Source organism: Alligator sinensis, unplaced genomic scaffold, assembly GCF_000455745.1.
Source record: "Alligator sinensis unplaced genomic scaffold, ASM45574v1 scaffold947_1, whole genome shotgun sequence".
NCBI classification, from domain to species: domain Eukaryota; kingdom Metazoa; phylum Chordata; order Crocodylia; family Alligatoridae; genus Alligator; species Alligator sinensis.
The window spans coordinates 150,592-164,326 of NW_005843073.1; the positions used below are offsets into that span (position 1 = coordinate 150,592).

The 13,735-nt window shown below is 39.3% G+C and overlaps 1 protein-coding gene across 2 annotated transcripts in view; it reads right to left on the reverse strand.

Moving 5' to 3' along the window:
• CDH12 (cadherin 12) overlaps positions 1-13,735 on the reverse strand; it is a 242,827-nt gene that overhangs the window by 92,332 nt on the left and 136,760 nt on the right. For both annotated transcript variants that reach the window (XM_006037154.2, XM_025193592.1), the window contains one exon: positions 7,340-7,507. In XM_006037154.2, the coding sequence (XP_006037216.1) occupies positions 7,340-7,507 (168 nt within the window). The remainder of the gene's footprint in view (positions 1-7,339; positions 7,508-13,735) is intronic.

Here is a 13,735-nt window from a genome sequence, read left to right on the forward strand (position 1 = left end):
GGCAATTATTTTATTTGCCTAATCACAAAAAACGTGCTTGGTTAATGTGAAACTACTTGAAAGCCCCATCTTAGGTTGTAATAGTGCCTAGTAGTTAAGATGATCTTGTGGAAGGTAGGATACCTTAGTTCAAGTGTGGGAGGGCCTGTGGACCTAGGCTGCGTACACATGTTCAAATGACCTGAAAGAATTCTCCTGGTTTGTCTTCCTGGTAGAAAAAAATTATCGAGAGACCCCTAAATAAGCACTGGGATACAAAGGGGCCCTCTTCACATAGCTCAGCCTGCTCTGGTGACAGATGACAATCAACAACGCAGCCCTGAGATGCTGGTGGCCTGTGCAGCAGCTTCTCTCACAAGACAAGTATACAGAAGTTTGGTCTCCTGGAAACATGCTCCTGGGAGCCACTTTCCCAGGAGAAACCATAGATGTACAGACATTGAGGATTTTTCTCCAAGAGCAAAAATTGGTTGCTTTGGGAGAAAAATAACCTGGGAACAATCAGAGTTAAATGGCTCCCAGGAAAATATTTCCAGGAGACCAAACTTCTGTACACTTCCCTTGTGAGGGAAACTGCTGCACAGGCCACCAGCATCTCAACATGCTTTTCTCTCAGCCTCTCCCAATCTCACCCTCCTTGGGTCTAGGGAAAGTGTAGAACCAAACAATTTTTTCCTTTAGAAAAATTACATGTGCATGTTATCTGAATTACCTTGTTATACCATATGGCCTTAATCAGACTCTTACCTACATGACCAGTGAAAGAAGAGGGTAGTCAGGTATTAGGTGGGGGGAAAAATCAACTTTCAGTATGTTTTAAATAGGGTTTACTTAAAGTAGTAAAATTTTGAAAGAAAATGAACGCATTCTTTTTAAGCAATAGAAAACCCAGCTTTTTTCTGATATGTACTTCATAGAATCGTAAAATAGAAGGATTGAAAGGGACCTGTAAGATCATTGTGTCTGGTCCCCTGCCATGGGCAGGAGGTAACTGGGCTAAAATGAGCTCCATGAGGTGCTTGTCCAGCCTCCTCTTGAACACCTCCAGGAATGGTGACTGCACCACCTCTACTGGGAGTGTGTTCCAGATTCTAGTTACCCTTACGGAAAAGAAGTTTTTCCTTATGTCTATCCTATGCCTTTCCTCAACTAGCTTGTGCCCATTGGACCTCATCCTCTCAAAAAGTGCCTTTGTGAAGAGTTGTTCCCCTAGATCTTGGTGTTCATCCTTGACATACGTGTAGGTAGCTATCAAGTCACCTCTTAGTCTTTTCTTACTCAGACTGAACAGGTCCAGTTCCTGGAGTCTCTCTTCATAGGACCTATTCCCCCAGGCCCCTTTCTCTGTAATCTTTCGAGCTTATTCACATCCTTCTTGAAGTGTGGTGCTCAGAACTGCACACAGTACTCCAGCCGTGGCTTCACCAACACTGAATAGAGGGGGAGGAGCACCTCTCTAGATCTATTGGCAACACATCAGCTGATGCACACTAGAGTTCTATTTGCCCTGTTGGCAACTTCATCACAATGATTACTCATATTCATCCTTTGGTCGACTGCCACCCCCAGGTCCCTTTCAGATGCAGTGCCAGGCAGTGAACCACCACCCATTGTATAGTATGATGAAGGTTCTTCCTACCCAGATGAAGGACCTGGCACTTATCCCTATTGAACTGCATCTGATTGCGTTCAGCCCATAGGACCAGCCTGTCAAGGTCATCTTGGATGCTTCCCTGTCCTCAGATGTAGCCACATTTCCCCACAGCTTGGTGTCATCTGCAAATTTAATAATTGCGCTTTCCACTCTCTCATCCAGGTACTGAAATTGCAGCTATAAACAATATTTTTAAATTTAGTAAATTATCAACTTCATTTATTTCACTGCTTTAGATAGGTGTGTTCCCTATATTGCTTGCCTGCAGAGGATGTGTATGTGAAAGTTGCTGTATCCACAGAATACATGCAGTAACTCAAACGCAGTCAACATGCAGGCTTCCTTATATTGAGTCCTTGACAGTGACATGGGAGAGCTCTCAGCCAATGAAATGAAAAAAAAAATCATTTTCTTTCTATTTGGTGAGTTACTGGGAAGTAAAAGGGGAAACGGATTTACAATGTGTCAGCTGCTCTACTGTTATTGCCTGTGTGCATGCTCATATCCAGTAACACATAAAAGCAAAGCTGTGATAACTTAGTCTTAGTACACAGCAAATCTCCATCCCCTTTTACCTCATAGCTAAGCTACCACAATTTAACCTTCAGTTTCTGCATGGTAAGAGTGTACAAAAGTAGTTATTGTAGAACAGCTAATGTTCAGTAAATTCCTACTTCCTCTTGCCTTAAGGGTAACTCCACAGGCGACTGATCGAGGGTGCACGGGGGGGGGCATATGTGCCCCCCCCCCAAGTTTGACCCCTGACTTAGCACTGCTCAGGATGGGACAGGTTTTTTGCCGTGCAGGCCAGTGGTGTATTGGGGGGGGGCGGGGGGCGGCACTAAGCCGTGGCACAGAAGTGTAGGCGTGGATATGGGGCTTTTGGCCTGCCCCTGGGCCCACCCCCAGGCCTGCCCACAAATTGTGCCTCCCCAGACTCAGGAGGCACCTTTCACCCCTGGGTAACTCAGTCATTTTCCTGCGCTTAGACATGTATTAAAGGCTTGAATTATGTTGGTGCCTTTGGAACTTGCTTCTCATGCAAGCAGTCTTTCTGGGTCTCCATGGGAATGCCTGTGAAAGGAGTCTGGCAAGAGTAGGTCTTTTGTCATGTGGAATCCTCTCTACTAGTAACTTTTACAAATCTATCAATAGATTACAAACATGGCCTCCAGTCACCCCTGAGAGAATAATTTCTGTTCATCAGTGATCTGACTTTCAGATTTTCAGCTAGGACCAAAAAGGTGAAGGACTTGATGTCACTTTAATATTCTCTAAACCATCCAATTCTCAATTCATTTTGCTTTTATGCAAACTATTTCAAATCACTCTTTTAAAGTACAAAGAACAGCCTGAGTCATAAGCCGTTTATTGACTTGGAAATGATTTTATAAAACTCTTTTTTATCTGAATAGCTCTTTTCAATAAAAAGTTAATTAAGAGGGTGTCAAAATTGTGAGAAATAACTAACCTGACTTCCAAGAGAGACATTTTATGGCAGTCCCTATTTTGCTGAAATCAGAATACAACAGCATACTTTTTGAGTATTTAATTACTCCTTTTTTGTAGCTGGACCTTGTCTTCTAAAAAAATAATATTTCCCTTATATTAAGATAAAAAGAGAATGCTCCTTTGAAATAAACAATTCCTATAAGCATTTATTGCTTTGTATATAACTTTTTATTTCTCTAAATTGCTTTCACATTCACTCTGTCATAATTGAGCAGAAGAGAGAGACAGGAAAGCTGAAGCACAATAATGTTACCAAATATGAATTAACCACTTCACTTAATTGGTTTGATTCTTTAATGTATAATTTATATTGGCTAATTATACAGCTTTTGTCATTTAAGTGGTGAAGTAAATACAACCCATCAGTCTTCTTCTGAAGCATATTTTAACAGTTGGAAATCAGCCACAACCATCCACAAGGCTACCTTAAAACTATCTAGCACCCAATGTGTTATGAGTGAGTCCACTAGGTCCAAGGCAGGATGTGCTGAATTGTTCTTTTTCTTAACCATTCATCATATGCATTACTAGTTAGGAAAGAATGAGTGTCAGTTCCTTTTTAAACAGAAAAATCACCAAATAAATATTTAAATGCGAATTGCTCTCATTCATCTTTTCCATACAAATATGACACCTCCCTTTCACCTGAGAGGTATTACATTATTTTCTTGATCTAATTTAGAACAAAGTCCCCTTTCCCTCCCATCAAACAAAAATCCTTCTTTTTAAGGGGGGGACAGAGGGGAGCATGTTTGGCTATGAAAATGTTTACAAATTGTTTTTCCCTTTGTCTGTGAAGGATGTAAAGTCATTTAGAAAGGCAGTTATAGGTTAGTTAAAATACACATTGAAAACCCCCATAGAGGCATACTTGTAGTAATGAAAACCATTCCTCCTTCCAGTTATAAAAACAGACTTCTGTTGTGAACTCTCTTGTTTTCTGAAATGTGGGTCAAGAGATACCTACAGCTCAAACAGTTTGGAGGTTCCCCTTTATTTTTACTGGTCCGTCTCATTATCTAAAGATATGCAACATGGGAATTCCCTGCTGAATACTCTTAAAACACAGTTATATATATAAAACAAAAAACCCATGATCAATCCACGGTCTTCCAGCACTCGAATTTCATAGCCCATCTAAGCCTGCCTGATTTTTTAAGGTACCCTCAGCAAGACAAAGGTTATATTTACTTTCTTGTGTGTGTTTGGTAAACTTGGAATGCATTATTTATCTATGTAGTTTATTTTATATGTAGTTTTTCACTGTAGTTTCTTCATTAATAATATATGATCTTTTACTTTTTTGGAAAAAAATATAATCCTTCTAGTTAAACACAGAAAATAAGTCTAAACCTTTTCCTGTTATATAAATAGTTTGTCATTCCATAATATAATAGGGCATGCAGCATCTTTGGCACAGGAACTTATTAGGTTACTTGCTCCATTAACAAACAACCTCTGTGAGGTTCTGAGTGTCCCCGCTCACACTGAACAAGTTGAGAGCACTCAGGGGTCTTGCAGGACTGGGCTTAATAGTGAAGCTTATTTTTAACACAAAACAGAGATTAGGCACTAGAGACTTCTAAAATGTGACAACCCAGTGGGTAAGCAATCTACCCTATTAAACACTCGTCCTGATTAAAAGAAGCTAAACTTTCAAGGGGAAAAGAAAAACAATATAAAATAATCAACTGAACAAAAATGCAGTTATGACGCTTGAATTATTTCTTTCTTTATCTTCATTTGTCTTTATCTCTATGCAATAGTGTGCTGTTGAGAAGTTCATGTGCATGACATGCCAAGTTAAATTCACTTAATCCTTTACTCTGTCTGAATATGTTTCCATTAACCAGAACATTTGCTCTTTCTGTTCTGCTTCAGTAGTTATTACTTCTCCCATACCTAGATACAGTAGTCGTTACTCCTCCCATGCCTAGATACATTCCCTGGGTTACATACCTCACATAGACTGCTTCAGTGAATGATTATCCTGATAAATTATATCCTAATTCAATCGTGTTGGAGTGACATTGTACTCATAGTAGTCCAGGAATTATGTCAGAGGAAAAGTTTTTTGTGCAGTTAGTCCAATAAAATATAACACCTTCAAAAATCCTTGCCTCTCCCAATTCACTGGAATATTCCAACCTCTGATATTTTAGCTGTAGGCCATAATAAATGTTTATATCTAGTACCAATGTTCATCTTAGAAATTTCCTTCTTCTCTTTTGTTGAAAGCTACTGCTATTATTTAGTTTCTTTGGCATTTGATATAATAGAAGAATTCCAGTAGGGTATAGAAAAGAAGACAAGCTTGAACTTTTGGGGATATTTTGCTCCCAAACAGCCATGATTGGACAGAAAAGTTATAACTACAGGACATACATTAAATAAAATTTTCAAGGTTGTCTTCATGGAGGTGTAAAAAAAGAAGAATCTCATTGTTTCTCTGTGGGGAAAAAAACATTGTTTGGCATATGTGATGCTAATATATTTTTCTTTACACTTTCAAAGCCTTCTGCCTATTAAGCCACAGAGTTATATTGTAAGATAAGTTCAAGAGCTGACTCAAGCCCATAACAGCAAAGAGTGCAGAAACTTTGACATAAAAAAGAACATTATTAGGTTACTTGAATATTGTGAGCTATGAATTGGTCACACTAGAGAGTTCTGTTTGAGCTTTCTGTTGGTTCTGAGACTTCTGCTAAAATGTAATGGAATCCACTACTGAGGGAGGGTAGGTCAAATGTTTATAAATGAGAGAAAATTATGTTATTGTAACAACACAGGTATGGTTCTATGATTTGGGGTCCTGTTGACTGAGGGCCAGTAACATGCAATTACAATATAAGATGGATACCTCACAAAGTAGACTTGCAATTCATTACACTCAGAGCTATATAAATAGTGGGGGGAAAGCAGTGTCATTTTATTTCCAACTTGTTTACAAAATATACTGTTCTGATTATATGAGAATGTCTTGCTTTGTGTCCTTGCATAGGTGACTGGTAGGGGGTGCACGTGCCACCCTGACAGCTGACACTGATGCTGTTGGTAGAGCTGGTGCCACCCCTAATAGGGTCAGCGGCTTCTGCAAGTGCCTCCCCAGATTCAGGAGGCACCAGTCACTCATGTGTCCTTGGCAACTAATAATTTGGTGTGACTACCTAGGCTTGGGATTGCTTAATGTTTGCAAAGCTTATTACTTTGAGTAAACTCTTAAGGACCTCCTTTTCAGACATGCTGAACAGCCACAACTCTGCTAAGCTTCAAAGAGAGATGCAGGTGATAACACTTCTGAAAATCAGGTGCTAATTCATTCAGACCTTTTCCAAATTAACACATTTCTGAAAAAGCCTAATTCAGACTAAATCATATAAATTGTTGGTACGTGATCTCTACTTTTCTGCTAAGAGTATTTTCCAAAACAGAATAAACCTTGATAGGTTAATTGGGTGCAACAGACTTTAACCCACTTCTCACAAGAATTGTATTTAGACAGGAACCAGTACTACTTCTGATTTTACTATCAGAAGTCATTTGGGCAAGGTACAGACATTTAAAAAGCCCAAGGTCAAATAGTACTAAGTTACACACTTTTCTGTAAGTGGTGTGTTTAGATCAGTAGCAAACAAAACACACATTCACCCTTGGTGGGGGGGGATACAAATCTTAGCTAGGGTTCCGTCATTTTTAAACGGGCCTAAGCATGCCAAACTTCTCTTCTGTTTTGGGTATAGACTTGTTTTCTGTGCCAAACTTCTTTTCTGTTATGGGTATAGGCCAGTTTCCGATCACCTGTATTGATAAAAATGTAATATCTGTACCTGGCTTTGAAGAGTGATATGCACTTTGCTTGAACATTCTATTACTACCAAAACCTCTTTTTCTTGTTTTAGAAAAAGGTGCAACTTACCAGCTCTGGATCAGATCTTGTAAAATGCCAATACATTTTTTTATTGAAAAATCTGCATGACTGGACCTTCTATTCTGTAAAATCATTTCTTTTCCTCAGTCATAATGGATAAAAAAATCTATTTCAAATTATTTCATCATGAGTTAGTCCCCCTGCTGCCTGGCCTCCAACTCTAATTCTTTTTAAAGGTTTATTTACATTGATATCATAAACCACACTCATTTGGAAATTGATGTTTAACATAGAATAAAACATACTCTTCGGAAACCGGGGCGGGTTGTCATTTACATCCATGAGAGTGATGTTTACAGTGGTAGTGCCAGCTAGTCCTCCCAGCTGTCCTCCCATGTCCTTGGCTTGGATCAGAACTTGATACTGTTCTTTAACCTCCCGATCCATGTTTGGCAAAGCTGTTCTTATTACACCTTGGAGGAAAAAGAGAGAAATCCAGTACATATAAAGAAAAGCAATCTGACTGCAAGTCAACTGATTATACAATGCTGTAAGCAGTACTTTTTTAAAATAGCTTTAACAGCAAGTTTTTAAGTGCAGGTTAGACAAATATTTCTTTGAGATCATCTGACAGAGATGATCCTGTCTTGAGTTGGTCTGAATTTCTTCAGGTCTCTTTCAGCCCTATGTTTCTGATTTCTTTAGACAGTCAATTAAAGACTTACAAGCTTCAATGGAGAAAATGTGTTTTCTTTAATGGTGTCAATAAGGAGAGGATGAATGTCTGTTACATCAAGAAGGAAAGGTTGTGAGGAGCAGCCCAGATCCTTAAATGGGAGAAGGTGTGAACTTTTGACAAAAGAAATGCAGAAAGATGTGAGTAGCCATTATTGTTTTCAGGCAAACAGAACACCCCACATCTCTACCAAAACGGAGACACTCACTAAGTAGCATCCCTTTTTACAAATTGAAGTGTTAGATGATCAAATAATCATCTGATATGACAACTGAATGTGCTGAAACCTTTTACTTGTTTGAAAAGCTATTGTAAATATCCTACTTGCACTACTAAATATAAAATTAATCATTAGTTAATTCAGTTTGAACAGCCGACATGTAGGTCTTCAATAACTTACTTTTTGATATGTTAAAAGTGTGGCTTATGGCCTAATTCCTTCAGAAAGGTATGCTATCTTGTCATAAACCAGCCCCATATAATGCAATATAATTAAGCAATAAGTCTCTGAAAATGGTTCAGTGCAGGCAGTTTAATGCAGACAGCCTGTGTGGTTATGAAGCAAGCCAGTTGGAGAAGGATTATTATTATTTCAGAAATTCTTATTTATGAATGTTTGGCTGGTTGGTTTTAAAAGCAGTCTTCCTTTCTGGTGTTATAATGTAGGTAGTGTGATAAGAAACACTCTCTTGGGATGCTTGTTATTTCTTTAGCAATTAACAGCTGGTGTGTCAACCAGTAAGAATGGAATCAATTAGTTTATAATGCTTGTTAGGAGTCTAGAAATAACTTTTGATTTGATTTGCCATTTTCTCAACTTATCAAAAATTCCTATTAAATTGAATTGTATAACAATAAAATTGTTTTTTTTTTTCATTTCTAACATTGATGGTGGTAATAACAACAATTAATAATCATGTCCTCCCTCCTACCCTGCCATGGCATTCTGGGAACTGTAAAAACCCAGAAAAATAATAACTTTCATCTACTGCTTTTTTTAAACAATTAGTCACACATGCATATAGCACTGAAGCAACATATTGTCATTCTTTTTAAAAATACAATATTATAAAATGGGCTTTGCTTGGCAAGGCAGAACTATCAAATTATAAAGTTCAAGAACAGATAAAGTAACTGAAAATACAGATGCAAAAAGTGAATAAAACACTAAGAAGTGTCAGCGCTGTGTATCACTGCTAAAATAATGTATTAGGGATTGACAATAGAAAGGAAAAGTTGCAATATATTTTTTATCACAACAATATTTTTTGTAAAGAGGAAAACCCCGATCAGCTTTCCACTTAAAACAGTCTTTCCCCAGGTTTACATCTATGCTGTTTTACAACATCTTTCTTAAGATCAAGTCTAAAGAATAAAGAGCTATGGAAATTAATAATTTCTCTTATCATGAATAAAAGTAAAAAGAAAATGAAAATATCCCCCCAAAGGGGGAAGAGCTCTGATATATTCAGTACTTGGTGGAACAAGCAGAGACTATTTCCTGACCAGGAGCTGCAATTCATTTGATTTTTACATTACTCTTTTAGATATCATGGAGTTGCTTCAACTCTGTTCAAAATCTTCCTAATGATGCTCAGTAAATGAAGAATTGGCTGTCATTCTGGAACCGAAGTGCCTAATCAGCCACTGTTTTTCCTGTCTGGAAGTCTGAGGGCATTCTGCAATTTTTCTATGAGAGATCTCTGTCTCCAGTAAAAATCAATGAGAATAATTTTAATGTCAAAAATAGTTCATAGGCATTTTTTTCCCTCACCTCTCACCGTATATTAAAAGACTAAATGATAAACCACCTCTTCTACTGGAAAGCATGTATTATACATGCCAAAGAACATATTTAAGACTAACCAGAGAAAACAATCATTGGAAGTAATGACTGCCAGGAAAGAATAGAATACAGGAAAAGTTAGGGCCACATTGCATATTACACTTAGAACATGTTAAATGCATTTAAAATATGAACATCCAAGTGTTCAAACACTAAAACACATGCTAAGTGCACTTGTGTCACTGCAAAGTTGCAACTTTTTACAGGAGGAGTATCTCCAGATTGTTTGAAGTAACACATGTTCAGCTGTCATCATGGAGAAAATATGAACAATTTGCAGTCCTCCAGCATTGCCTAACCCTGTTTATAGAGGCAGGTGGGACTGGGCAACTAGGCAAAAGATTCCCTAAGTGGTGTATTCAAATTAGTGACAAGAGAAAGAAGAGGAGCTGATTCTTGCATCCCCCAACTCCCATCAGCTAATTGTTTGTCCTGGCCACAACATCACACCAGAGTCTTGAACAAACTCAATGCAGGGCTGAGGCTAACAATAAGCTGTTTGTCAGTCCTAGCCCCAGAACTGTACTAGATCCAGTTCAAGACTTTGGTGCATAGCTGGGGCTGGGATTGACAATCAGTGAGCTGTGCTTGTTAGAGATCATAATAAACATGATCAGAACATTTTCTAACTTTAATACTGCATAGATGTAACATGTGCTGTGTGTCCCATGTGACAAAGCCCTTAGTATTTCTTCTTCATTTTACAAAGAATAGGAGAATGTTCTCTAAAGGCTTATTCTAAGAAAGATATCTCCACACATTTCCTACTGTACTGAATGCATTTACATTTCTCTTCCTACAAGATTTTAGAATAAAACCAACTGTGTTTCTAGCACTTAATAATACTTGAAGATTTGGAAATATGATAACACTGCAGCTTCCAACTGGCTAGAATTGATCAAATGTAGGTCTCAATGCTGAAGATAGGACCTGGGTCCATATTGAGCCAACTATATTCAACTGGGCTTAAAATGGTGTGTGCAAGAACGTAATACAAACCAAAATTTTTAACCCCTAATATATGTCAAACATGAATGTGTTGTTAAAATTAGGGGTTACATTTTTAACCCCTAATATATGTCAAACATGAATGTGTTGTTAAAAACCCAGAATATCCATCTTCTTATCTATGTGTTAATGTTTCTGTTTTCTATTTCTGCCATTACCTTGTGTATCCTCCCAAAGGGCCCTATATTCCTCTTCCTTATCAAAAGTATCAGAAGGGAGACATATCCTGGGACTGTGAAATGCTAGTGTTTCAACTTCTCAGCTATTTTCTACATAAGAGAAATGGGATAAGGCTATCAAATATTTGGGAATATCTGTTCCCACACCACATGGAGTTTAGACTGGTTATGTCTATCATCTCTCTTGAGGTGGCTTTCAGACTCACTATTGTCTGCATAGCATCAGTGCCCTCATGGCTGATTCCTTTGCTTTGAACCTTTTTCAACAAAAGGTCAGACTGAAAGATAAAGGCACCCAGAAATGCTGGGAGCTCCAGTAGGGTATTCTAGCAGGCTGAGGATTTACTCAACTCAAACAGTCTTTGTTTGCCTGCAGTCCTTGTTTATTGTCTCTGCTTCTCCAAGGCAAATTATCTCCATGCAGAAATGAACACAGACAGTTAACAATACAAAGAAACAGGTAGCATGTGGTCTTTTCCCAGACCAACAAGAGGGCCCAGGCTTGAGTCTGCCACCACCAGCCCATACTCTAGCAAGTCCCAATCTCTCTGTTAACTCACAGTGTCTCAGCATCTCTCTGGGCTTCTTCATAGTCTCTCAGAACCATAGAGAGTGTCCTAGCTCAGGCTTCCATCTCCAACCCCATGGCTGGAATTCCTATCTCCCCCATGGGGTCTCTCTGGGAGCCTTTTAACTCCCACAGAGCTAGCTAGTTACTAGGGCTCTGAGAAGCTTGGGTCACTGATTTGATTTGGCCCAATTTGGCGGCCAAATCTCCAAATCCAAATAAAATCAGGAGACCCTATAATCTCTCCAAATAGATTCAGAGAGAATTGATGATTCAGACATAGACACAGCTTTAAATATTTTTTCTACGTACTTCAAGGTACCAGGCGGCTCATGAATGCTGAGACACTGGGACAGATGGAGCATCCCACGGGAGTGAAGAGGGATGCCCAGTGCAGTCAGCAGTGGACCCAGAAGTGGACCAGAAGCACTTCCAGTCCACTTCTGGGTCCGTCAGGGAGTGCGCGGACCCTCTCCCCTCCATTCTTCAGCTCAGTGACTGGTGATTCCTGGGTCGGGGGGAGGGGCACCCGGGGTCCTGACACAGCCGTACCTCATGTGCTCAGCGGTGGACCCAGAAGTGGACCGGAAGTACTTCTGGTCCACTTCCGGGTCTGCCGCCGAGCACATGGGGGGCCCCCTGTGCTCCTCTGGAATGCTCCACCTACACCACTGTCATAGCATTCACGAGACATGCCTGGTACCTCGAGGTATATAGAAAAAGTATTTAAAGCTGTGCCTATGCCCGAATCACTGATTCTCTGAATCGGCATCAGCCAAATCAAATTGGGACAGTGAATTGGATTCAGCCAAATCAAATTGGGACAGTGATCCGAATTAACAAATTGAATCACTGTCACTGATTCAAGCTGAATCTGAATTGAATACAGCCCATTTCACACACTCTGAATAGTTAACTTTGTCAGCTGGATAAGTCCTCCAGAGTGGTCCTGCAGCTGCAGCTCCTTCCATGCAGCCTGTTACAGGTACAATATTGGAAGTCCAACAAGATGACATGATGGAAGCACAACAAGAATGGCAGGAAACCAATGTGGCTGCACAAGGAGTTTCTAGGATGCCTCAAATGTAAAAATAAAGCATACAAGCAATGGAAAAATGGGCAGGTCACCAAGGAAGCTTACCAGGAAACAGGAAGAAACTGCAGAGACAAAATAGGAAGGCAAAGATAAAGAATTAGTTCTACCTGGTCAGGAAGATTAAAGACAACAAAAAGGGTTCTATAAATATGTTGGTTAGAAAAGGAAGACCAAAGAAGCTGTGGGTCAACTGTTAACTAGCCAGGAAGAACCCTTAACAGAAAATGCAAAGAAGGTGGGCTACTTAGCCTTAGAATTCACAAAAAAAAAATTAAACTGTAGCCAGATGCCTAATAAGGAATATTTGCATAAGGAAGGGGACAAGCTGGATAAAATAAGAAGAGAGACAGTCAGAGAGCTTTTGATGAGCCTTGATGAGCAGGGCCTAATAAACTTCATCCTAGGGTAATGAAAGAACTGGCAGAAGACATCTTTGAGTCCGTGGCAATGGTATTCTTGAAGTTCTGACAGAGGAGCAAGGTACAAGAGGACTGGAAAAGAGCTAGTATAGCCTGTTTAAAAAAGGCTAAAAGAAACCCAGGGGAATAGACTGGTTAGCATTACCTCAATACTTGAACACTTATTGGACCATATCTTAACGAAGGTCATTTGTAAGTATCTAGAGGAGGAAAGGCCCATCACAAGCAGCTAGTATGGATTTACTAAGAACAAACTGTATCACACAATCTTAGTTTCCTTAAGAAAGTAACTATTTTGGGTGAATGAAGGGAATGCTGTGGATATATATTCGGACTTTAGCAAGACTTTTGACAAAGGACTGCATGATTGTCTTATAAACAAATTGGACAAATGTGGGCTGGACAAAACTTCTATAAGGTAGATAGACAACTCTCTCAATAACCACAAGCAAGGGGTGTGTACTGGTCCCACTGCTGTTCAATATGTGTATTAATTATTTGGATCCTGGCATAAAAAGGTTCTTGAGCAAGTTTGCCCACAAGACAAAACTGCATAGGACTGTGAACACACTGCAGAATGGGAACACAATACAGAAGGACTTCGACAAAATGGAAACCTGAAATGAAGCTAATAGGATGAAGTTGATTTTTGATAAATGCAAGGTACTATAGCTCAAGAAGAATAATCAAAAACACAAATACAAAATGGGTGACACCTGGCTGGATGCCAGCACTATGGAGAAGGATCTGGGAGTGTTGGTAGATCAAAGACTCAATATGAGTCTTCAGTGGGGCACAAAAGGCAAATCTGGTTTTGGGATGCATCAACAGAAGTATTATATGCAAGGT